The sequence below is a fragment of the Triplophysa rosa genome, linkage group LG10 (assembly GCF_024868665.1).
Source record: "Triplophysa rosa linkage group LG10, Trosa_1v2, whole genome shotgun sequence".
Taxonomy (NCBI): domain Eukaryota; kingdom Metazoa; phylum Chordata; class Actinopteri; order Cypriniformes; family Nemacheilidae; genus Triplophysa; species Triplophysa rosa.
In genome coordinates, this window is record NC_079899.1 from 19,879,081 (window position 1) to 19,905,383 (window position 26,303).

Consider the following 26,303-nt stretch of genomic DNA (forward strand, 5'->3'; position numbering starts at 1 on the left):
GAGTTTAGTCTGCACACTGATGTATTTACCTACATGTGTCTGTAGCTGTTACCTGTCTGTGATCTGTATAGTTTCCCTTAGGAAGCAACATTCTCTCTTGTTTACATTGGCAGTCACAGTATGTACAGTCCGTTAAAATTAAATTTGGTGCGAACGCGGCGCTGCTTTGATCAGCTTGGATGCTTCAGTGCTCTTCGTGATTGAAATATTTTCTGAACAGTACGCTTACATAAATGGGAATAAAAGCACCTTTCCTTATGTGGTGTGAGTTTTGTGTGATGCAATCTGGTCGTTTATCTGCTGAAATCAAATTCTTAATTCCCACTTGAATGCTTTAATGAAAGTGGAGACAAATTTTGTTATAAGCAATAATCTGTCTTCATTTAAGGATAAAAACCGATACCTCTTGAAACAAATAAAATTTTGTTAACACAAGGATGCATAAAAAGTTATCTTGATAAAGTAACTTTTTGCTGTCTTCATCTAAACCCAGAACTAAAAACATCTTGGTTACGGATGTAACCTTAGTTCCCTGATGGTTGATGTTGTGTCGAACCGACAGATGGGGTTTGATCTTGAGAACTCTGATTGTACTTTTTAAAAGGCCAATGAAATTGGCGAACGCGCCAGTCTCCGCCCCATACATACGGGTATAAAAGGAAGATGGCGTTCATTCATTCACCTTTTGGGCTGAGTAACCTGGGAGGATACCCGGGTCGCTGCTGTAGCGGGCGAAGCGTTGTGGCATAAAGGACACAACGTCTCGTTCCCTCCATCAGGGAACTGAGGTTACGTCCGTAACAAAGACGTTCCCTTTCTGTCGGTCTCTCGACGTTGTGTCGAACCGACAGATGGGGCTCCTATACGAAACACCACTGAGCTTCGCCCGTATCACAACTTCAAGCGGCGCGACCCTGACCGGCCTAGGCGAGTCATGGGTGCACTGCCGCGAATCATGATCTTCCAGTGAAAAAAGGCAGCATTTGAATAAGGGTGAGGGCTCTTACCAACGGCCGTCACAGGCGGAGGCCTTCCTACTCTAGATACGAGATGGCTGCCTGGCACCGTGATGGACACTGGGGAGCGCAGGAACCTCGAGAGAGGAGCATGCGCTACGGAGGCCACATCCTACCGACTGTAGGTGACGTGGAAATTACACACACAGTCTCGCCAATGGGGAGAACTCATGGGAGAATGGTGCACGATCCCAACCAGGGTGCACTGACCGGTGGAGTCCACCGTGGGGAAGTCACAGGTTCACCAGCAGGGAACCAAGAGTGAGGAATACATCAGACGGGACGACCCAATCGTGGAGTCACTACGTGTGGAGCATCAGCTCAAGTAAACAGGGGTTCACCTCGAGAGGGAAACTCGCCTCTACCGAGCTTTGGTATATGAGCCGCTCCGCTCAGCTCATAACCAGAAGAGATGCTTAGTGATGGATGGAATGCCTGTACTTCACCCAGTGGGGAAAGTAGGGAGGCAGAAGAGTGCACTGACTCACCTAAAGAGGGGAGAAGTCGCTTTAGCAGGCGTACGCCGCACCGGTCGCTGGTCCTACCTGTTGGTACCAGCAAGACACTACCTGTTGGTACCCAGCAAGACACTACCTGTTGTTACCCAGCAAGACACTACCTGTTGTTACCCAGCAAGACACTACCTGTTGGTACCCAGCAAGACACTACCTGTTGTTACCCAGCAAGACACTACCTGTTGGTACCCAGCAAGACACGGTCGGAAACCAGTTCCACGCGAAGGTTGTAGAACCTCGCAAAGGTGGTGGGCGTAGCCCAACCCGCAGCTCTGCATATGTCTGCCAGAGAGGCGCCCTGCGTCAGTGCCCACGAGGAGGCTACACCCCGGGGGGAGTGAGCTCTCACTGCCAGCGGGCATGGGAGATCCTGAGACCGGTACGCCAAAGTGATGGCGTCCACGATCCAGTACGCCAGTCTCTGTTTGGAGACAGCCCTCCCTTTTTGCTGTCCTCCGAAACAAACAAAAAGCTGCTCAGAGCTTCTGAAGCTCTGCGTGCGGTCCAAGTAAAAGCGCAGGGCGCGTACTGGACACAACACGGCAGGGAATGGGTCTTCCTCCCCAACGGGGAGCGCCTACAAGTTCACCATCTGGTCCCGGAAGGGAGTGGTGGGAACTTTGGGCATGTAGCCTGGCCGGGGTCTCAACACAACGTTGGAGTCACCCAGTCCAAACTCTAGTCACGTTGGACACAGAGAGTGCCTGTAGATCCCCTACCCTCTTGATAGAGGCGAGCGCCACTAGGAGAGCCGTCTTCATCGTGAGATGAGGTAGAGCGGCCTCTCCTAGGGGCTCAAACGGAGCCCTAACAAGGCCCGCAAGGACCACATTAAGGTCCCAAGAGGGTACAGAGCGTGGTCGGGGAGGATTTAACCTCCTCGTGCTCCTGAGGAATCTGATGACCAGGCCGTGCTGTCCCAGTTACTTACCTGCAACCCTATCCTGATGTGCAGCAATGGTGGCAACATAGACTTTAAGGGTGGATGGCGAGAGATTGCTCTCTAGCCTCTCTTGAAGAAAGGACAGCACGACACTGATCACACACACTGATCGCACAACTCTGTGGGTCGTCCCGGCGGGAAGCACACCAGGACGAGATGAGGCGCCACTTGTAGGCATAGAGGCGCCTAATGGCAGGAGCCCTGGCCTGAGTGATGGTCTCTCTGACCCCCGGGGGCAGGCCACTCAGGATCTCCTCGTCCCGTCCAGGATGAGTCCACTGATCTGCGTCGTATGGTCCAGTAGTACCGAGAGATAAGCGCTTTGCATATAAAGATGCTCAGCAGGTTCCGAAGAACAAAAGGTAAATGAATGGACGCGCCATCTTCCTTTTATACCCGTATGTATGGGGCGGAGACTGGCGCATCATACCATTTGCCAATTTCATTGGCCTTTTAAAAAGTACAATCAGAGTTGATAGGTTCTCAAGATCAAACCCCATCTGTCGGTTCAACACAACGTCGAGAGACCGACAGAAAGGGAACTGTACTTAAAGGGATGGCTCACCCAAAAATGAAAATTCCGTCATTTACTCACCCTCTTGTCATTTCAAACCTTTCTTTCTTCCTTTCTTTTTGAGAAGACATTTTGGAAGAAGATTTGGAAGAGCGTTAGTAACTGAACAATGGCAGTGCCCATTGACTTGCATTGGTTTTGTGTCCATACAATAGAAGTGAATGGGTACCGCCATTGTTCTGTTACCAACATTCTTCAAAATATCTTCTTTTGTGTTCTGCATGATAAAGGAAGCCATACCGCTTTGAAATGACAAGAGGGTGCGTAAATGATGACAGAATTTACATTTTTGGGTGAACTATCCCTTTAAAGAAATACTTTTATTGCAGTCCTGTTGCAAGGAAAGATATAAGACACTTTAGCAGCTTAGTAGTTCTTTAAAGGTATGTCTGTTTTAATACATTTACACTTTAGATATACTAGTCTAGTGGCACAGGGTTTATTTTGCACGCAAGGGAACCTGGTAGATCATGTCTCTTAATAAACTGCGCTAAATTGCAACTAAACTTGACAGCCAGTGTTCAGCATGCAATTTTGTAGGATGGAAAAGAGCGGATTTGATGTTTTGATAATAACTCCTTTTGTGTTTCACAAGAAAAAAGACCATAAATCAAGTTTCGAGCGACATGGGGGTGGGTAGACGATGACACAATTGTCAGTTAAAAGCAAATGATCTGTGAAAGGTGCGATTTGACACGAACGGGTGATTTCTACCACAGTGTTTAGCTCAAAGTATCAGTAGTTTGGAAGAGCTGAAGAGTTTACACTTTACAGTAATGGTATAGGTGGGTGGGGGGGCGTTTTTCCTATTTCGTAGTTGACAGACGTCATGCCCTTGTTCTGTACATTCCCTTCCAACTCGGCTGTTTTCCTGACAGAAATATTGATCCAAATTGGCTCGCTGTGCCTCAACCCCGGTGTCTGGGTGGAATGACACCGATTGGCTCATTCAGTTTGAGAGCTTTTCCATTTTTAGGCGTATCAGTGCTTTGGGCCTTGAGGAGAGATGTTTCATTTTTCTGGGTTCTGGTTTCTTTGAATTGCAAGCCTTACACAAAGTCCTGCCTAAGTACTCGGCTTATAAATTGCAATGTAGTTGGGTCTTCCAACACGTTTGAATTTTGTTATTATTGGCTAGATCAGACTGCAATATCAGTCAAAATATTGTTGGATTTGATGCACAGAAAAGTTTCCTGTTTGTCATTTTTGGAAGGTTAACTGCCTCCACCAAATGTGTTATAGATGAAGCCCTGACAGACATATGTCTGCACCCTGTTATTGTATTTTGCAGTTGTGTATTTCTCATCAGACTGTAATCAGCCTGTAATCAGAATAGGGCTGGTGAGAGAGTCATTTGTCAGGCCGACGTGCAGATTGGAAAGTCAGTTGAGGAGGTGGAACGTGATTTTGCTGTGTAATTTGTCTTTTTTTATTGTTGGTTAGTTATTATATCATTCCTTGACTTCTCCTTGCTTTTCTGCTTTACAACTTAACAATCTTTACAAGGAAGGCATTAAACAACAATCTCAATACAATCTCAATCACAGGTACTATTGTATGTACGAACATGACTGACATTTGCATTGCAATATTAGCATATGCATAATTCGATTTATAAATACAGTCCAGAAATATGAGGTTTTCTTTTTATGCAAACCTTACCAAAACTATAATGTTCTAAAATTTTAAAAAAATATATTATATATATATATATATATATATATATAATATTTGCAATTTAAAAATGCTGTATTAGTTTATAAACATCCAAAATATAAGCATTTTTACTAGTGGTCGAAGTCTTTTGGACCCCATTGTTTGCTTCAAATGCATTGCTGCATACTTGTTTTAGTCCTAAAGTGCACCCTTCTGAATCATATCATTTAAACAATACCACATCGTTTAACGTTCAATATCATATAACTCTGAATGCATTTGTTTTTTAAAGCGTTTCAGAGATTTTTCTTAAGTGCTGCTAAAATTGATCCAAATGACCTTGCTGCCTTCATACTTGACAAGAGGTTACTACTCTTACTGCTAGTTTGAGGACTTTTAAGGTGTTTCATTAGTATAACGTTGGATGTCTATCTATTAATCCATGAGACACCTTTTTAAATTAAAGCCAGTTGCACAATTTTATAAACTGTCAAAGTTATTGCCTTTTTCTTTGTAGAATTTTCCCTTTAATTGTGGCATGTTGTGGACATATAAAATGTGGAGGTAAAATCTCTTCTCTGATTTTCTGTGTGATTTTCTCTGGGTTTTTTTTTTTTTTAGGTTAAATGCATGTGTTCACCTCACCATGTATCAAACTCCTATCTACAAGCAACTAATACTGTATATGTTATTAGAAAAGTGTACATTTACATTAAGCATATATTTTTGTATCTATAAACTAAGGCTGTCAAATGATTAATTGCAATTAATTGCATCCACAATAAAACTGTGTTTGTGTGTCTACTGTGCATATTAATTTTGTATTATAAACACAAAAACATAGACATACATGTATATATATTATATTATGTTTACCAATATTTGAAATTATATATAAATGTTTATTCATTTTTAGATTTTATATTTTTCTTTAATATATGCATGAATGTGTATGTGTTTATAAGTTAGCGCTGTTAATAGATTAAAACTTTTAATCGCGATTAATCGCACCCTTTTCGTGTGATTTACTGCGATTAATCACAAACGTATAGTGAAATTAAACATACACTATTTATTTTGTTTAACATGTTTATTTTAGTGTTGTCAAATGCTGTGTGTGATTAGTAATTTTTTTAATCGATTGACAGCTCTAAAATGTTTTTATTTTTATTTTATTTTGTATTTGCTTTTATTATTGTAGAGTTTTTATATGTTTTATGGGTAGGCACATCTCCCTTGCGACCTTAGAGAAAATGCCCCTCTGACATGTTTGTAGACAATCAGTACTCAGCTACTGTAAAAAAAAAAACTGGTGAGGAATTTTTTGCTGGGAATGTGTTGGGAATTCTAGAACACAAACCGCAGTCATATAACACTATCAACACTCCGTCAGGCTCTCCAGATAACTCAAATATTTCCCAGTGGACGCGTCTGCTAGTTATCATCACATTACAGTAGTGAGAGAAATGCATTATAGCCTTAAGATAATGCTCTCTACAGGGAAGCAAAGGCATCAAAACTCATTTTAAGTAGCTTGGAATTCATTTGCTCAGGATTTCCAGATTTCAGGTGTCTCAGGAGAGCACTTCAGAGAGGTTTTAGCAATGCTGGCGTGGGATCAGGACTCCATCTCGGGTCTGCATTAGATTTATACAATTGTGTATTGAATTGATCTGTGCTTGAAACCTTTGTGTGCATGTTGTTAGTAACAGAAACACTTTCTCCCTTTCACTTTAACCTAACCTGCCCTCTTTTATTTGTTTCTTTCTCTGCTGAGTATTTGGCAGTCTTTGGTTTCTATTGCAGTTTCATCCGCATTTGTGGTAATGGAACATGTACAGTAGAGATAGAATGAGCACGCTTTTGGGATTGATGTTTAAAGGAACAGTTCACCCAAAAAATTAAAATTCTATCTTCATTTACTCAGCCTCGAGTTGTTTCAAATCTGTTTAAATTTCTTTGTTCTGATGAACACAAAAGACGATATTTTGAAGAATAGCAAGCAGTTCTGGGGCATCATTGTAATTTTTCATACTATGGTAGTCAGTGGTGTCCAAGACCTGTTTGGTTACACTCATCCTTCCAAATATCCTTCTCTGTGTTCATCAGAACTAGAGGTCTTCACGGGTCCAAACATGTGAACCCGAAGAGACCCGTGATTGTGCTACACAGACCCGACCCGGACCTATCTAATATTTTGAAAGTTGGACCCGAACCCGTTAAGACCCGAGAAATGTCATAAATTTACTACCCAGACCCTGCGCAGACCCGACTATTATTTGAAAGTTTGACCCGAACCCGGCCGGAAAGACCCTGGACCTGACTGGACCTGATCAGCACAAATTCCAAAGCAAATTGCTGTTAAAGGCCCGTTCAGATTGGAGATGCGGGAGATGCGAAAAAGCGAAACGAATACCCCACGAACCAAGTTTTCATATCAACGACGAAACGAATGTTCGCTTTCTTCTATTTGACGCCCGCACGGTAGATGTAGCTGATTGAGAATACATTTCATGCCTAAACATTAGGTAGCGCTCAACCGCTATTCAGGCTTCGGCTGCTGAGAAGAAGAAAAGATAAAGCTTAGCGTAGCAATACAGGCTACTAGTACTGTTTGCTTTACGTACTTACAACATCAGATCAAGAAATGGATTTCTCCAGCAGCAGTGAAGATGAGTTTATTGTTGTTTGCCTGAATGAGCAAGGGAAGAGAAAAAGATGATATTGGGTTTCCCCTATTCTTGAGAAGAGAGAAGAGCACGGGGAGTTTAATAGATTGATCCAGGAGTTAAAGCTGTACCACGATCGTTTTCATCGTTACTTCAGGACGATGGTCTGGGGGTTAATTAGTTACCAAATGGCATTTGCATTGCAGCTGTACTATTTAAACAGTTGTAAAATTTGTGTACACTTGACTTGATGTATGTTTGCATGTGCCTGTGCGTTCTACCTACAAGCAACACTGCTTAGTTATTGTATATAAATAAAAATTAAGAAATTTGAAGAAACTGATTGTATTTGATGACTTTTACTGGTACCAACAACATAACATGTGAATTGTATTCATATGAAAGATTATATATAATATATATATATATATATATATATATATTTGAAGTGGATAAAAAAAGTTTATCAAAGTTGTCCTAGACAAGAACGGGTATTGTTCTTGTCTTAGGACAACTTTGATGAACCTTTTTGATCCACTTCAAATGTTGACTACTGTATATAGCCTACTGTTTATACTTTTATATTTGAATGCCACCTCAAATTATGCCACAGAACTTCTTTTTTGACCAGGTTTTTGTAGTCGCTCTGACGTTTTTGTACATGTGACAGTAACAACTCGACATCCATTTTCTCACAACAGCTTTCTGAGCCTTTAGCGCCCCCGCGTGCCCTCAGTGGCTCTAGACGCGTGACGTAAAATGCTCTATTCTTATTGGACGGTCCGTTTCTTCGCTTTGCGAATGGGGAAAGATTCGTCGCAATAGACGAAAAAAAAACCTTCGCATTTTCGCCGCGCGGATATCCGCGGTCTATATGAAAGGCTTCATAAGAATCTATTGTTTTTGTTCTAGAACGTTATCGCGACGAACATTCGCACCGAATATTCGCGGGCAAACTGAACGGGCCTTTAGTCTATAAACAAGTTGCAAAAATAAACGTTTTTGTGTAATGTGGTATCCATGCTATTCCTTTCTTGCCGATTGAGCGAACATGCTCAACTCTTTCCCTACCATTGACGAGTTATCTAGTCAGTCATTTAAAATGCAACAGTCCCCAAAGACGAGTTATTACGGCAATCTGTGTTTGTACTGTTGTACAGCAGGTGGCGCTCTTACACACCTTTGGAAAAAGTACAGAATCTCTGAATTTAGAACGTATATATTTTGTTTGTTTATTTTATCTGTTTTTAATCATCTAATCTGGGCAGAGTCTTTGACAAAAAATTCTAATTATCTCAGCTTTTTAATCAAAATGTTGCATTTTTGAAGAAACCTACCCACATTTACTAGGTAATCAAAAAAGAACAAATGAAGATAGAAGAATACGGCAGACTCTGTTCTTTCATTTGGTATATTGTTTGTCCATATATTCATTACAGAAAATGTACTGTGAGCCATCAAAGTTTAGTTAAAATATCCAAAAAAAGCTGGCGCTGGCTGGCAACTTAAAAAAAGGCTTCAAAAGACGTTAGCAGCATTACTTTGCTATTATCTATGTGCTCTGAGCCGAGTCTGAACAACAATTTAAGATATAACAAGATGCTTCATTTATATCAATATAAACATGGAATGGGATAAGTTGCAATGTGCGCGATGGTGGAATAAGTCCCGCCTTCTAAATAAAAGAGCCAATCGTCAATTGTTATAGTCACTTTGTTACTGCTGAAGCTCCGGTTGCCATAGAAATATGATGTGCACATGTGTGTTAGCTGCCTGCCTGCCCAGGAGCAACCTCAGCTTGCTCGTGTTTTTTTTCACCTAATTTTACCAGTTGAAACTAAGTTACAAAACACAAATGGTGCTGAATTTTAATCGACTCTGGTATTACACAAAATATTAAATAGACCGGGACCCGAATTAATAGGATTTGGACCCGACCCGGCTAACCAGTTAAAATATAGACCCGAACCCATATGGGTCCTGGGTCGGGTCTCGGGACCTCCGTGAAGACCTCTAATTTGTCTGATATTTTGGAGTCTTATCAGCGCTAAGCTCTTTTATCTTTAAACGTGACTCTGAAACAAACAATATGCAAGCGAGCGCATGATATACTGTCTGTTATTGTAGTGACACACTTAGTTTTGAGTGCCTGTCAGCGGTTCTTTTCTGTTCTGTGTTGACTATTAATATATCTGGCTCTCTTAGCGTCTGGCTCTCTTAGTATGCTGAAAAGTTGCATATAGACACTTGACATTCTTAAAGATTACATTTATAATTCCGCTGTCAAATTTAGAGGTGAAGTGTGTAATTTTACAACACCTTTACAAAATAATGGCTGTCCAAGTTCCTCGTCTGCTATTGGACGAGTAGACAAACAGATAGAACCATGCCATTGGTTGGGCAAATGTTGAGATGACAAACAGAGACAACAATGTTTTGATGGCGCCACAGAGTCATAATGACCAAACGGTCAATTGTAAATTGTTTGTCTCTCTGCACATTATAGCTGGAATAGCCGACTGTATTTTAACATTAAAAGCTTATGAAACACAATGAGTGCGTTTACATGCACAGTCTTACTCCGGTTATGCTTAATAATCTGATAACAAGTAAGGTCATGTAAATGCGTAAAACGGTTTTCGTTTACCGGGGAAAGCTCATAAAGGGCGTAAGCAAAACACGCTCAGCAGAGATAGTTGTTTGCCCATTACTCCGATTTCGCGCTGCATGTAAACGCCTTTACCGGTTTTCTCTCAGTTTTGTTTATGTACGCATGTATGACAGCGCAATAGTAAAAGTCCCAATCAGAAGTAATAGTGCATAAAAGTCCGCTCTCGAATCATGCAGTTGATGTAGAAACGTCAAAATTAAAAACTATTGTTGCATATGCAGGTAATGCGGACATGAGAAGAGATATAAAAATACAGCTTCTGACCGTCTTCCCGTTGCATTTTTAATTACTAAACAGACTATCGACAGTGAAGTCACGGCACGCGAGAAACCTGGCAAGTCTCAAACTTCCATGTAAACGCGTTTTTCTGCTAACACGTGAAAACAGGTTTCTTTTATAAGCTGATTTTGGATAGATATCCGTTTATTTTGTCCATGTAAACGCACTCAATGTTTGTGTTTTCGACCAATCCAGTAATTTACATATGCTGACCCCTGCTTATTACGCCCCACCGATCCACTAAATGCCTACCGTTAATAAACCATCACAACCTCCATTAACATCTGCGTTTTGCTGGAAATCGCACTTTCAAAAAAATCATATTTCCCTGTAGTATATAAAATTATCATTAGTGTCCAAATGCCTTTCATTTCCTATGCATGTATTCAGCATGCAGATATCAATGATTATGGTTCTACCCCTGATAAGAACCCTCATGTATACCCTTCTTACCTTCTATGTCTCACTGTGAAGTGTTTGAGCAAACAGAAATTCGAAATTAAAAGCTCTTAAATATTTATGACCACACTAGGCGTCTTGTTTTCCAATTTACTGTACACTTTCTGCAGTGTACACATCGTTCTTAGATAAATTTGTAAACTGCAAGAAAAGAGGCTACACTGGTTTTCGCAGATTATGTTTTTCAAGCGTATTAAATTCCCAGAGTGCCCTCACGGTGTCATTGTAATGAATACGGAATGCATTTCTCCCTGGATCTTTTCCAGCATGACCAGAAATCAGTTTGTGTTTCTTTTGTATTATTAGTTATTTATTGGCATACTGTGCAGCCAAGAAATTACAAAGTGCTGCCCTCCGAAGGTGAAGATATAAAAGGAATATTTAATGCAATTTTGGCTGCAGTGTTATGGTTGGATGAAAGCGAAAGGGGTAGATTCATTTTTGAGTCAACGCAATATACAGAGTCATATCCAGAGGAGATTAGTTTGCTTCTACAGAAAATAATTGTGCCGAATTGTACTGAATAGAAAAGAAACATTGTTGCACAGAATAAAATGTCGGTCAGATGTGTTTGTGGCGTTTCACAGGGAAAAGCAGGGGGATTACTAGAAATGCAAGTGGAATTTAAAATTATTTGCATATGCGTATAAACGGTCATCCATCCAGATCAGTGCATGCTTGGCCCTTGCACACATGCGTTTGGCATTGCACAACTTTTTGTCTGTGCCGTGTTAACAAAGGTAAGTATTTAACACATTTTTAGCAAATAACTTTCATGCTTTCTGTTTAAACGCTGCATTATTTTCGATTTGTTCCATTTAGTTCTAATATTGCAATATACAGGCATATAAATTAAGAGAATTAGGAGACCACTTCAAAATGATTAATTTAATGATCATTTTGTTTTGTTATTTGAACTACTATCAATATTTCTCCCAAATTTCAATTGAAAATATTGTTTCTATTTGCAAATATTTGCAGAAAATGAAAACTGGAGAAACAGGTCAGAATAACAGAACAGATGCATGTACAGATGTATTTTTTCAGACCTCAAATACTGCAAAGAAAACAAGTTTTAAACAATATTTGTACTTGTAAGTTAAAAAATTATATTTTATGTGATAACCTTGACTTTTATCACAGTTTTCATATCTTGTCATGCTGTCAGTCTTTTACATTGCTGTTGGATGACTTTGTCACTCCTGAAGTTTGATTTTGTTGATATTAAACAGACACTGGACTGGAATGGACATGATACATCTAGAAATGCATCTTAAATGAAAATTTGGAATGGTCGCTTAATTTTTTCCGCAGCTGTATATACAGTATTTGTAGATTTACCAGCCCCTACACGGCACAGCAAAACAATACGGTCTGTGATTGACCGCATTACATATCCGTCAGATAGTCTAAGCAGGAGTCAGACTAAGCTGAAAAGTGGATCAGACTGTATGCCAACCATCAAAAGTCTGCCTCTGTGGAACATGCTGTTATTTTAAATTGCATCGATGGGCGTCCCTAAACTGACGTCCTACAGCAAGCCCTCTTCGTCTCCCAGCGTGAGCATTCCTCTCCCACTGGTGTGTTTACACAGGAGACTGTGTGTGCTTCTTTTCTTAGACAGGTCCATGCTGGAGTCCAGCATCAGGATGCCATGTAAGGGCTGATCATAATGGCACAACATACAGATATGGAGAGCTTTCATGAACACATACACACACTCCGGAGGAAGTTTATGGAATGGCATAGTCAGAATGTGTTTAAGATAATGATCATCGTTATCTTTGGGGTGATCCTTCACTTACTGTTTGGAAAAAAATTCCACCAAGCCAATGACATAAAAAAAACATTTTCATATTAATAAACAAATGAAAATGTGAAATCTATCCATATACTGTACAGTATAAAAAATGCCTGGATAAAAAAAATACAATTTAATCTTGGAAAGAACAAATTATGAAAAAGTTTTGTTCTTTATTTAGTACAGGTAGCTAAAATTAGTTGTTTCATATATTTACTGCCTTTACTAAAGACACATAATAGTTGTAAGTGTTGTTGGATTATAACTTGGTGAAGATTTATGTTTTTATTTATAGTATGTGGCAGCGTTGGCAGTGGTTGCAGTTCTGTACCTCGCCAGAATCACAATCTCATGAGTGCAGTGCAACCCAACTGGAGAGTTTTGCATGCAGATCTGCGCACAACTTAAGCATGCATTGCACACACACACAATGCAAACACTCACACACTTCACAATCACATTGTGCATATGCTCAAACATGCATGTGTATGCTGGTGTTCTCACTTGCAAACGTTTGAATTCATTTACAGGAGGCTATCCTCCTGTGGCTCAGTGGTTAGAGCATGGCGCTAGCTTCTCCAAGGTCATGGGAGTGTGTGAGAGATTGCACATAATTACAAACAAATGTTTAGTATAATGCAATGTAAGTCGCTTTGGATAAAAGCGTCTGCCAGATGCACAAATGTAAATGTAAATTTACATGTGGCTCGAGTGCCCAACACAAGATTGCATATGTTACCACGTCTTAACATTATTCTGCCATGTCTTTTTTAATGCCCAAACAAATGATATGCATAAGATCACACATAAAATTTAATAGATTTGTTCCGGATTCATGGTTGTATTACCCAGCTCACACCGTATATATTTAAAGCATCTCAAAGTTATTGGTTTTGGAAACGCTGCGCAATGACGATGTTTATATCTGTCGCTGCCAGTATAAGCATTCCTTCGGGGGACGCTCGTGGAGACAGGTTAATACTCATGGCACAAAAGCTGTAATAAAAGGCTACCGTTGCTTGAAATGGAAGAGCCAGGTTAAGAAGACCTGTTGTGCCTGTTATTCCCCGGGTCAGAACATCTGTAGCAGGAGATCAGGGTTTTTTTATGGATACAAGCGTGTGGCTTTGCCCTTAGGATCAAAGCACTTCCGATATTCTTACTCTTATCTATCCTCACACAAAACAATCTGGGGAAGGATTCAATCAGCATCTTCGGAAAACATTCCTTTAAGAGATCATCTAAAATCCCAGGTTTTAGATAATGGCAGTAAAAAACTCCTGCCCTAATACACAATACTAATAATACAAAATGTTTATGGCTCAAATGTTGCTCTTTTCTTAGCTCGGGAGACTTTAAGTTCTCAATTATGTTTTAATTATATATCAATTTGCTTTGGACGTTTCTCGTAAACCTCCTTAGGAGAAAAATAAACAGACACAAATGAGACTTTTACATTTAGAGTATAAAGCAATAAAATGATTTGAGAGTTACAAAACATTCCCCATCTGTTGATTCTTCTGTAGTGAAGCCGTTCCAGGCATATTAAATGTCGGGCAGTTGCACATGTGTTTGTTGCTCTGGGATGTGGATCTTGTCAAATTCTCTGATAGGTTCTTCACCCAGCTGGATTAAGGTATTACTCCCTCTCAGACGGGTCGATACAGATGCACTGCTGATGACTGGATAAAAAACTGTTTTCTTTTAAGTGTTTTCTACCTTAAGTCTTAAGTGATCACGTTTCATATGGCCACAGCACCTCCAGTAGCTCATGTTATCAGCCCTTGTTTTTTTGTTATGTGATATGATGTCATTTCCTGTTGCGATGCGGTTAGCGTATAGGTGTGAAGACCATGTCTGTGTATTAGCCCGTCGTGCTTGATGAAATAATCTAACCTTGCAGAGGACCTTTTGTTGGATATCGAGTGCTGGCGTTCCAGATTTTATTCTGAGCGGCATTTTCATCTAGACAGTAATAAGGTCACCAAATTGCTTTGGCTTCAGAGAGAACCTGTTTACCACTCGTGATGTTCACATCTCACATCATCTCTCAGCTGATCCAGCACAGTGGCATGAATGTGGTGTTAAAACTGAGAGCAGGAGGTGCAGAAAATGACATCCTTCAAATACCCATCTGGACAGAAAATTAGACCAGAAATGGGGTACTAGAAATGTGTGTATATATATTTTATTTTGATTCAGCAACAGGATTAAGATACTAAAAAATACTAACATTTTTAATACATTGTTAAAAGTATGTGATCAGTAAGTCTTTGCAACATATCACAGTAATTTCTTGGACTTTTATTGACATATACTGTACAGCATTATTGTGGTATTGTTATTTTAATATATTTATATTATTATTATTGTTATTGTTATATGTTTTAGATATTTTTTTAAAAACTGATAAAACTGATGTTTTAAAAAATAATAATGAAAGTATTATGAGCATTTAAGAAACTAGATAAATATTGGTATTATTTCACAAATAAAAAATTTTTTACTTGTAGTTAAAATTGTCAGTGTTTTTAAGTTTTAAGTGTCAACAACATAAACAAATGTTTGGTGGCTCAAACGTAACTTCCGATAGACCTCCGCAAAGAATTAATAATTGTTAAGTAGTTTTAATTTAATTTAATACAATTATTCCAAAAGCATGCATGAATTACAGCCATTCAAGTTTGGAATGTGAATTTTTTATGTATATTCTCCATACAGTTTGTGACAAAGGTTAAGCCGTTTGTAAGGGCTTGAGCAGTCCCACATAACATCACCGAATGCCGAGAGTTTAGGGAGGGACTTCCTCTTCATCAAACCAATGGGTGAGAGGGAATTTGAGAACCTATTTAAGAGCGGTGATTATTTTTACCAATGAATATGATGCCTGTCATGGCACAGCAGTTGCACTGTGCATCTTCAACCGAAAACGACTGAATTATGGAAAGAAGGAAGATGTCAGATACGCAGGGGTAGAAGGAGGCTGCTCAGGGACACAAATCTCTCGCCGTCACATTTAATCAGAACAGATCAGTAAATAATCTGTGTTTTTCATATTTTTGGTCATCTGCTCTGACTGATAAATAAAATGAGCCAAAACTGGTTTTGATGGTCTTCTAACTACTTCACTCCCTGAAAACCAGCTATCCAGACCAGGCTGGGGGACCAGCTAAGGTCATCCAATAATTATTTCATCAAATCAAGTCATTATTTCATCAGAGAGGGAGGATATTGAGATATTGAGAGGTGTAATTAAAGTCTGTCATCTGTTTTTCCTTGGCCAGTGATGAAATTCTGATTGGACCTATTGATCAAGGTTCTGTGTGCATTCTGCGGTATTTCTAAATGCTGACATTTCTGTAAGCTAAAGGTCGTGTGAGGTAACTGTGGGTCTCCTTCAAACTCGAGAATGCGGACAGTGATGACATTTAACCGTCCATCTCCAAAAATCCTCATTCAAAGCATAATGCCTTACAGCGAACCACACACACACACACACTCACACACTCACAAATAATCACCACACGCACACACTCCTCACAGCTAACTACCACACCACAGGGGACGACGGCAGCAGACATGTCAGCTTTTCTCACTGATAACTGCGTTTTCCCACAAAAAAACGGCGAGAACAAAAGCAGGCACAGCTTTTTAGTCTAGTATCTGCACAAACATAATTGAAATGTAAGTTTTGTTTGAGTCTTGTTTATGGTAGCATCAGACTTGCAACTAACTTTCTTTAAATTTGAAAGCATGTGGTTTTTAGACAAAACTGTATTTAATGTACAGCAATATATCACTACTCTTCCTATTCTTGTTTACTACTATGTGATATATATTTTTTACAATTACATTGGCATTTCACAGCCTCACAGGTCCCTGTAGTTCCCTCACAAAACCTTGATGTGTGTGAATTATTTACTGAATGCATGTGTTGGAAGTCACGCATGTAACCTCCAGATGTTCATTTGATTCACCAGTTGGTTATCAAAGGCTTCAAGCTGGCGTGCGTGCATGCATGAGCATGCGCTTCTGTGCACTTGTAAGTGTGAGTCTAGACTAACTCATTTCCTGTCTTCAAACATTCTAACATTTGAAACTTATTACTGATCAATTTTCCATGGATTTCATCAATTACATGTGTGTGTGTGTGTAAATAGTTCCATCTCACCACATTTGCCCCTATGCACCCTTCCATCCTATCGCGGTCACCATGACAACCCCCTCCTCATCAGCTGCTGTCTGCCAAAATTAAAACAATTCCCGAATTCCACGAGTAATGGAATTAGGTGGATGCATGTCACTAGTTTTGCACAAAATCTGTTTGTGATCCTCCTCCTGAGCTTGTGTATTTGTTTCAGGTCATAGCGCTGCACTAATAGGATAAAACCACAGAGCTGAACGCGGGGGAGCGGGGGTCCAAACTAGAACCCAATTCCAATTAGATTTCTTTTTGTGATGTGTTTCCCTTTGCTGTCATTGATATCACACAGATTGTTGTTCAAAGCGCTTGTATTAAGTGTTGATCTCTCTTTTACTTTGTGTATTGAGGTTGCATTAAATGCTGATTGTTTCTCATTTCAAAGATGTGTTGAACGCTTGGTCTATTTCTGCGAAACACTTATTAAAGCTGTGAGAGGCCATTTGTTAGCCGTTTTACTGTTGGTGTTCTTGAGCATGATGCAAAGAAATCTGTCAGTTTAAACACTGATATCTGCTATAAATCTCTTTTAAACTTCATTAAAAGACTATATGACCTAAAGCCGTGGAAAAATATTAAGAGACCATTCCAAAATTTCATTTAATCAGCAATACAATGGATGTATTGTGGCCATTCCAGTCCAGTGTCTGTTAAATTTAAACAAAATCAAACCTCAGCAGTGACATAAAGTCATCCAACAGCGATGTGAAAGACTGACAAGACATATGAAAACTGTGATAAAAATCGAGGTCATCGATTATATATATTTATAAGTAAAATAGATATTTTTTACTTTTCCTAAATACATGTGCAAATATTATTGTTGTATTGCTTAAAAGTGAATATAAACTTGTTTTCTTTGCAGTATTTGAGGTCTAAAAAAATACAGAGCATCTTTTCTGTTCTTTCATTATCTGCAAATAAATGCAAATAGAAACTATATTTTTATTTGAAATTTGGGAGAAATATTGTTAGTAGTTGACATAATGAAACAAAAATGATCATTTTACCTAAACACATACCTATAAATAGTAACGAGAGAGTATGTGGGCTATTTTGGACATAGCCACAGCATCTGTCTGTCTGATCACTTCTTTGCTTCTTCTGTTAGAGAGTTGAGATCAAATCGAATAGCTATTACCTCTGGCTCCCATTTGTGGACATCCCAGTCTGTGTACATGTCCATGTACAGCACCAGCAGCCAAATCTATTCTTTTTTTATATTTCAAAACATTCAATTCCCATATATGGCATCATACTGACAATCTGATGTGTGAATGTGATATAACTACGTGTGATCTTCAGATTATGTGATTATGTAATAAACAGTACATCACTTATATCAGTCTTCCTTTCTCGTCCTGCTTGTCTTATCAAGCAAAAAAGAAGAAACTTGAAGAAAGAGGCATGTTATTAATTCAAACGAGTTTCTTTATTTTATTTGTTGCAAAGTGTATGATGACTATATTTAGTAATACTGGCTTCTTGTATTTTATTATGCTTTGTGATTGTGAACATTCCCTCCCGGCCCCAAGGATTTTATATTTGTCATATTCTGAATTTGTGCTGGAGAGAAAGAGCGAGACCCCCTGTTGTGTTTCCTACTTTGGGAGGTTGTTTGACAGAAAGAGGGTGGAGACGGTATATGTTGAGCGTGTTTGTGTTTGCTACATCTTGTCAGGAAAGAAGCGTCATTTTCATTTTAAGAGTTGAGACACGCATGCAGCTGTCTGTGGCCACGAGCCAGTTACATTCTATCCTCTGCCTCGATCAACTAGATTAACTGTGTGTTTGAGCGAGGCATTCTGGGAAACATTCGAAAGAACTTCCACTCCCTGAATCCAAGTAAATAACAAATTTTTTTATCTTTTTTTAACGTTAACATTTCTCCTGCTGCTTGTGTGTCTGCACGCTGAGGGAAAGAGTGTCACAAACAGCGTGAACTGTTTCTAGTCAGAAATAAGTACAATAAACAAGCATAAATGTAGATTATTTTTATATAAATTGTATTAAAATAAATTGTTAGTTAAATTCCAGATTCGTGTTTGTGTAGAAATATAGTGAACTGTGGTATTTAATGGTAAATACCTCAATTAAAATATGATATATAATTGTACATTAATTTACTGAATATTTAAACCTTAAATATGAATGTATGTAATCTAATAAAATCTACACAAGTCAAGTTTTTGTATAGTCCTGATTTTAATACTTGAGTATGTGCTGTATAGAACAACATCGCCCTCTAGTGTAGATAAAAATGTTTTCTCTGATCACAGGGACTGTTTTATAGCTAACATTTTTTTCATGCTACATTTGTATTTATTAATTTTAGTTTTAAATAATTAAAAATTAAAATGTGTAATAAAAATGTGTAAAAAAATTGTTCCCAAGGATATTCACGAGGATAGTAAAACCTGTGGGCCATTGATTATTAAACATACTAAATCATGCTCATATGAAAATATAAAAATGCAGAAAGGTTTCTGTGAGGGTTATGTTTATATGTGTCGGGAAGAGGCAGAAAATACCAGTTACGTTAGTTTTAAAACAATAGACGTCTATGGCAAGTCTTCAGAAAGTTACCAAAACAAACTTTTGTGAGTGATGTCTATAAAAGCAACACAGAGAGCCATTTTATAAATGTTTAAAATGTAATTTTACCACAGAAATGACATTTGTCACCACAGAAATGACAATAAACCCAATAACAACATTGTGGTGAAAAAGTAAAAGCAGAATTCTTGTGTGAAAGGCAATTATAAACATGCCATTGGATTTGTAAGTAGACAAATTAGAGTATGACATTGTTTAGTATAGTTAGAATAACAGAATTTATTTTCAACAAGTCCACGATGCTAAATAAATCTTCGATCTTTACAAAGCAGTCTTTATTATTTAGAGAGCAGTTGTACTGTTAACTTTCAAAATAAATGTGAAATGAATCTTAAAATGTCTTCTGTTTTTCTCAGAATATGCCCGGACTGCACGATGGATTCCAACAGCACCGAGTTGGGCTTATACACACCAACCGACATCCTGGAAGCAGGAGTCTACCCGTCGGCCTCTCCATGGCCAGATCTCCAGAACACGAGTTTCATCAACATCAGTGCTGTTTACAAACTTAATGGGAGTGACGTTGAATTCGAAGGTCAATCCTACGATCCACTGGGTGGCCACTCACTATGGCAGGTTATCATCATTGTGGTGTTTACAGGACTTCTTTCACTTGTTACTATTATTGGCAACATCTTGGTCATGGTGTCGTTCAAGGTCAATCGGCAGCTCAAAACAGTTAACAACTACTTTCTTTTGAGTTTGGCTGTCGCCGATCTCATCATTGGTGTCATTTCAATGAACCTGTACACCACCTATATCGTCATGGGCCACTGGGCAATGGGAAACTGGGCGTGCGATTTCTGGCTAGCTATAGACTACGTGGCCAGCAACGCGTCTGTTATGAATCTTCTTGTTATTAGCTTTGACAGGTACTTCTCCGTTACACGCCCTCTGACGTACCGTGCCAAACGTACCACCAAGCGGGCAGGGGTAATGATCGGCCTGGCATGGTTTGTGTCTCTCATACTTTGGGCGCCTGCCATTTTGTTTTGGCAGTACTTTGTAGGGGAAAGGACAGTCCCACCTGACAAATGCTACATTCAGTTTCTCTCCGAGCCCATTATAACATTTTGCACTGCTATGGCAGCTTTCTATCTGCCTGTGACAATAATGAGCGTCCTGTACTGGCGAATATACAAAGAGACAGAGAACCGCTCTCGGGAACTTGCGGGATTGCAAGGCTCCATCGGACGGTTCGCGGGAACAGAACGGCCGCGTTTCCACCTCCACGCCACCAGGGGAAGCTCAAGAAGCTGCAGCAGCTTTGAACTGGGCCAACCTGGCCACAGGCACGGACTGAGCGGGCGTTTTTATTGCTGGGGGTGGAAGTTTAGCGGCAGAGATAAAGGTGGACCACAACGAGAAGCAGATCAAAGCAGTAGCGATAGTTGGAACAACAACGAAGTTGGACTTTCGGTAGATCACTCGGGCTCGTCTGATGAAGATGAGAGCGCGCCGTCCACCACGCGGGCGATTTTCTCCCTCGTCCTCAACCTGCCCGGCATGAGGGCGGCTGTGAACTCTCAGGTGACTTCCTGTGAGGATTTAGACGCAGCGTCAGAGGAAGATCCGTTACGCTCCCCTCAGGAGAATGACGGCAGCATCTCGTGCTCCATCACCAATGGCAGCAAGCGCTTCGTCGGGAGCATCAGCAAAGTTCCGTCTATGTCCACCATACAACCGTCAACGACTAGTGTGGATCCCAGCGCAGACGGTACAAACACCACCATAAAATCTCCACCAGTACCCATCACTTTCAAAGAGGCGGTGCTTGCAAAGCGCTTCGCATCCCGAGCGAGGACGCAAATCACCAAACGGAAGCGCATGTCGCTAATTAAAGAAAAGAAAGCGGCACAAACTCTAAGTGCGATTCTTTTTGCCTTCATCATAACATGGACACCGTATAACATTATGGTGCTAGTGAACACTTTTTGCAATGGCTGTATACCTGAGAACCTCTGGGCATTAGGTTATTGGCTATGCTATGTTAACAGTACGGTAAATCCGATGTGCTACGCCCTTTGCAACAAGACTTTTCGTAGCACTTTTAAGATGATTTTGCTGTGCCGCTGGGATGAGCAAAAAAGCAAACCGACTTTTCATTCAAGGCAGGCTGTGAGATTTCACAGGAACATACCTACAGATTCCACATAGCAAAAATATATGTTTGGGTGGAGCTAATTTGCATACAGATATAGCAAAGACTATTAATAAGACTGCAGTGCTATTATTATGAATGGGGGAAAGTAGAGCGCTCACTACGGCAATGTTATACGACTGCAATACCGGAGGCCGCAATTCCAGGACATGCACTCTTGGGACCGCACTTCTAGGAGATTTTTTTGTGACAGCGCCACCTACCGAATCGGAGTTCGGAAAACTGCAGTCTCGAGGACCATTGCACAAGTGTACAAGACAGTATTTCCACCCAATTATAACTACTTTTTATAGTAGTTTTTTAAAGGTTTATTACACTTCTTACAATTATACCTTATTGCTAACAGCTTAATGTTGAGTAATTATTGTGAGTAACTAGCATAATATAATAACACGTCAAGTGAAATAAACAATAAATCATAGTATAGCCTTCTCAGTCACTATATTAACCACATTTCAAGTACAGAGTGAAGACACAATGATGACTCGGGGTAGATTTAAGACTGTGTATATTTGATAAAATAACAAATTAACAGTTGAACACACAAATAAAATGTTTACATGAACCACATTCATGCACCACTTCATTAATGACCAACTTCATTCAATTCACTTCATTGATGACGTTTTCATTGACTCCTAAGAGAGATAAAGTGTAGAGAGACGTGAATGAAACAATGAACATTCAGTTGAACATGTTCAACTCTCTAATTTAAAATTTCATATGTAAAGATCTCAGTGACCACTAAGGCCGAAGCCTAGTAACGTTACAGTACATGACAAAATCTAGCACATGGTATTTTAAAAGTAAATTATTATGATGTCAAATGTAACAATCAATATTATAAAAATAATGTCAAACTCAAAAGACGTTCTCATAACATGCATCGTCGCAGGGGCGGGCTGACCAGTAGGACATTCTGTCAAAGTCACATTCTGTGCCGAAACCCCATCCCCCCCAATTGACAGAAATGGTGGAGGGCCGATGTGGGCCGAAAACTCCAGGGCCGTTTTTGCTTCCCAGTCCGCCCCTGCATCGTGGTGTAACCAGGTTGACTGTGAACACGTGGCAATTAAAACATTAAGATTAATTTAAATTACTTAAAATGGAAAAACAAAGAGTATAATTAACAAGGTTTCACAATGAAGTGCTACATATTGTGCTGGCTAGGCCTAGGATTAATAATCATCTCATAGTCACTAAATCAACATAAACTTGCCAGTCGTGCTACAACTTTGTTAAACGAATGCACTTACAACTCGTTTTACAGCATTAAAATCTTATATTGTGGCTGTATAGTGCATTCAAGACTATTAAGCAACTCACAATCAACTCACTTCGGCTACATTAACTTTCCAATTAAATTTTTCACAATTGTTTTTAATGTTAAACGAAAAAAAAAAGATTGACATTTACTACTCACACAAACACGTAGATGCACTCGTCGCTTCCGATGTCGCTAAAAACCTAGGTTCCTAGAAATGCGTCCCCAGAAACCCTGTTGAAAAAACCAGCATATGCTGGTTTGGTATGCTGGGTTGTGCTGGTTTAAGCTGGTCATGTGCTGGTCCTTAAGCTGTTCAAACCAGCATCAAAACATACCTAACCCAGCATATGCTGGTTTTTTCAACAGGGAATGCGGTCCTGAAAGTGCAGCCTTGGGTTTGCAGGCAGATGCTACTCCACTATGGCCGCTTCGAAGAAAGTCCGGTCTTTCACTAAAAAGAGCCAATCATCAATCGTAAAGACTCTGTGGGAGGGGCTCCGTACAAAGTGTTGTGAGATCTTTGCCAGACTTTACGCAGCTGAAGGAACATTGAAAAGTGTTTTTTTTGTCTAAAAACAGAATTTATGGTACAGTTAATGTCACGGTTAATAGTTGGTTGGAAGTATGGTGTTTAAGTGTGACCTTAACAAGTGATTTTAAAGATATCTGTTTTCCCCATTCAAGTAAATAGTACTTTATTGACTAAAATAGTTGCCTGGGGGTGTTGCAAAGATGGCCGCCAAGTGAGGAGTCACAGTGCCAGTAGATTGGCGCTTCGAGGTGGGTTTCATGTGTATCTGTATTATATACTAAAGCTCGTGTGAATGTTTAGTTCAGTCTCTAATGATCCTGAATCAATAGATTAAACCATGTAAAGGCACTGTGGTAACCATAAAGTAACAATAAATCACAACTGAGCAAGTGCAATTGTCATCAGTACTTCCTGTGGACTTTTATATGCCTTTTGCTAATCTGCAGTGCCAACGTTCAGGCGTTGTTCACAGCAACACAAAAAGTATATTTATGAACCGTGTATATTTGAAACCTCAGAGTGTTGATGGAAAAACAATACTCCCGATTACCTGTTTAAATTGTTCGGGGTTGAATATTAGATGCGTCATGCTTGTTGATGAACAGAAAGAAAATGGATTTTAATAGCATATTAGAGTATTTACACGGTGGCTAATAAAAAGGTATGTATTTTGCAAGTGAAATTTGCAGATTTCTGTGAAACGGTGAGACCCCGTTTCACAGGAGGTGAAGTGTATTTGCTGTCTGAATAAGTGTAAATGTTCTGCAACATGTGAGCCACAGTTGATCAGTCTGTATATTGTTTTTCTTTCCTGTTGAGAGGATTTTTTGGTTCTTCATAAACAGCACGTCCTTAAGCTGCTCTTGTACAAATTGTGGTTGTTTACATTGTTTTGATACTAGTATTTCATTGGCTAGTATATAGGTCTTCAGTGCACATTTGTATTTGTTTGGACTTTGGAGTTGTGCACTGATTACACTGCGCTGGCTGTGAAATTTTACGAATGTTTTTGGAAATGTTTAACATTCACATTTTTGCATTAGCGCAATGGGGTTTAATTCCCTTAACTCTTAGCTTAGCTGAATGTAAATTTTTTGTAAATTAATTTGCTAAACTATATGGTTCATCACCACTTTTTTTGTATGTGCCATGCTTCAATATACTGTGGGGTCCAAAAATTTGACTTGTAATATTGCTTTGCATTCTTTTGAAATTTAACACAGTGTCTTTTCTTTACAAATGACTGTATATTATCATTATAAACATTTGAGAAAAATGTTTTATTGAAAACTGAATATCATAGGATTTCTTAGTTTTTTGTTTACCCCCTTTGCTTAAACGAAAGCATGCACTTCAGCTGGAATAGACCTAATATGAAGATTCATAATAACCCAGCATGAATTGGGAATGTCCCCCAAAAGATCAAAGTATCATAAAGTGATCTTAATCTTTTGGACCTTTTAAAATTTACTGTAATTAATTATTTTTTTAAAGCAGATTTGCATAAGAAAAAAAGCACAATGTGCAAATACAGAACTGTCAATCACACTTGCAATATTTGACATTTTGCACTGTGGGCCTGTGCGACCAAAGAGAGGTCAAAAGAAGAAAGCAAAGGTTACATTCCCTCTTACATGCCTAGTAGGTAGATAAATTCATCTACCATTCAGTTCAACTCTATTCCAGTGTTTTTGAGAATCATGAAAAGTTGCCTGGTTTGTAATTTATTCCTCATTTGTATTCAAACACAAATACGGTTTATTCTGATATATTTTAATGTTTCTTTTTGTGTTTTACAGTACAGTACATTGCAAAAAAGGCTGTATGTTTTGTAAAGCCCTGTGAGATCAAAGTAAACAATTGAGCTTCTGTGCGGTGCGATGTTTGTGATTGTGTTCTTGTTTTGTTTCAGATTGGCAGTGTACAAGTCAAAGTTTAATGATAAAGTTTCTGTCAGATTTGTGATAACTGTTCAATGTTACAAAAATACAGCCCAGGACAAAATGCATTTTTATCCTCCGATTGTTTCTCAAAATAAATTTGACATTTTAAAATGTGTTGGAAACTTTTGTTTGATTTGTTAAGGCATAAAAAAAAACACCGTCTAGACTGTATGTGTGCGAGATAGACTGTAAGAAAGTGTGTGTGTGTGTGTGTGTGTAATTATGTATAATCGAGTGTGTAAGAGAGTGTCTATTGTATCAATTGCTTTTGGCAGTATGTAACAGGAAGGGATGCCATGTGATCTGTGAATCTTCATGTGATCGAGGAATAGGAGAGCAGCCCAGCAAATATCATGAATACTTCTTCTCACAATTCACCAGAGACTCCACAGAGGCAAGTATGCATGTTTTCTTATTTCTGTTTTTGGTAGAAAAGTCTTCTGTAATGTTTTGTCTTGGTCTGATCAGTTAAGATTACTTAAACAGTTACTTTATGGATTAATTTTTGCAACAGTAACTCAAAGTGCTCTAAATCTTGTGAATCCAAAATTATGTGAACACTTTAGCTACACTTACAAATATGTAACGCAAAGACATTCATACAATAAGTTATCAAACCAAATTACATTTGTTGTAACATGCATTTTATAAGCATCTACTACAGTTTGCTTTGTGTGTATGAGTGTTTCTTAAGTGACGTAAATGTAGAAATAATTTATGAGCCACTTTATATTTATCAAATTTATCAATACATTTTGTCGTATCACTGAAGTTCTAATGAAGTTTCAATACACAGAAAACAGTCAATATCTCAATAAATTTGGACGTCGAACCAAAATAGATTCATGCACAAAGATTTGCATTTATGTTTTGCACGGAAATCTGTTTAGGGGCATATTTTACAGATGGACATCTGTTGAACAAGTATAGGCTAAAAGAGATTTTACACTTTAACTTCTAACACTTAGTTCAGTACTAATTTTGTAATTTTGCAGTTAAA

The 26,303-nt window shown here is 39.0% G+C and overlaps 1 protein-coding gene across 2 annotated transcripts in view; it reads left to right on the plus strand.

Annotated features, from left to right (window-relative positions):
- Positions 1-22,105, plus strand: part of chrm3a (cholinergic receptor, muscarinic 3a) — a 93,167-nt gene extending 71,062 nt beyond the window's left edge. For both annotated transcript variants that reach the window (XM_057344508.1, XM_057344509.1), the window contains one exon: positions 19,757-22,105. In XM_057344508.1, coding sequence (XP_057200491.1) covers positions 19,776-21,557 — 1,782 coding nt within the window. In that variant the 5' untranslated portion in view covers positions 19,757-19,775 and the 3' untranslated portion in view covers positions 21,558-22,105. The remainder of the gene's footprint in view (positions 1-19,756) is intronic.
- The last annotated feature ends 4,198 nt before the right edge of the window (positions 22,106-26,303 follow it).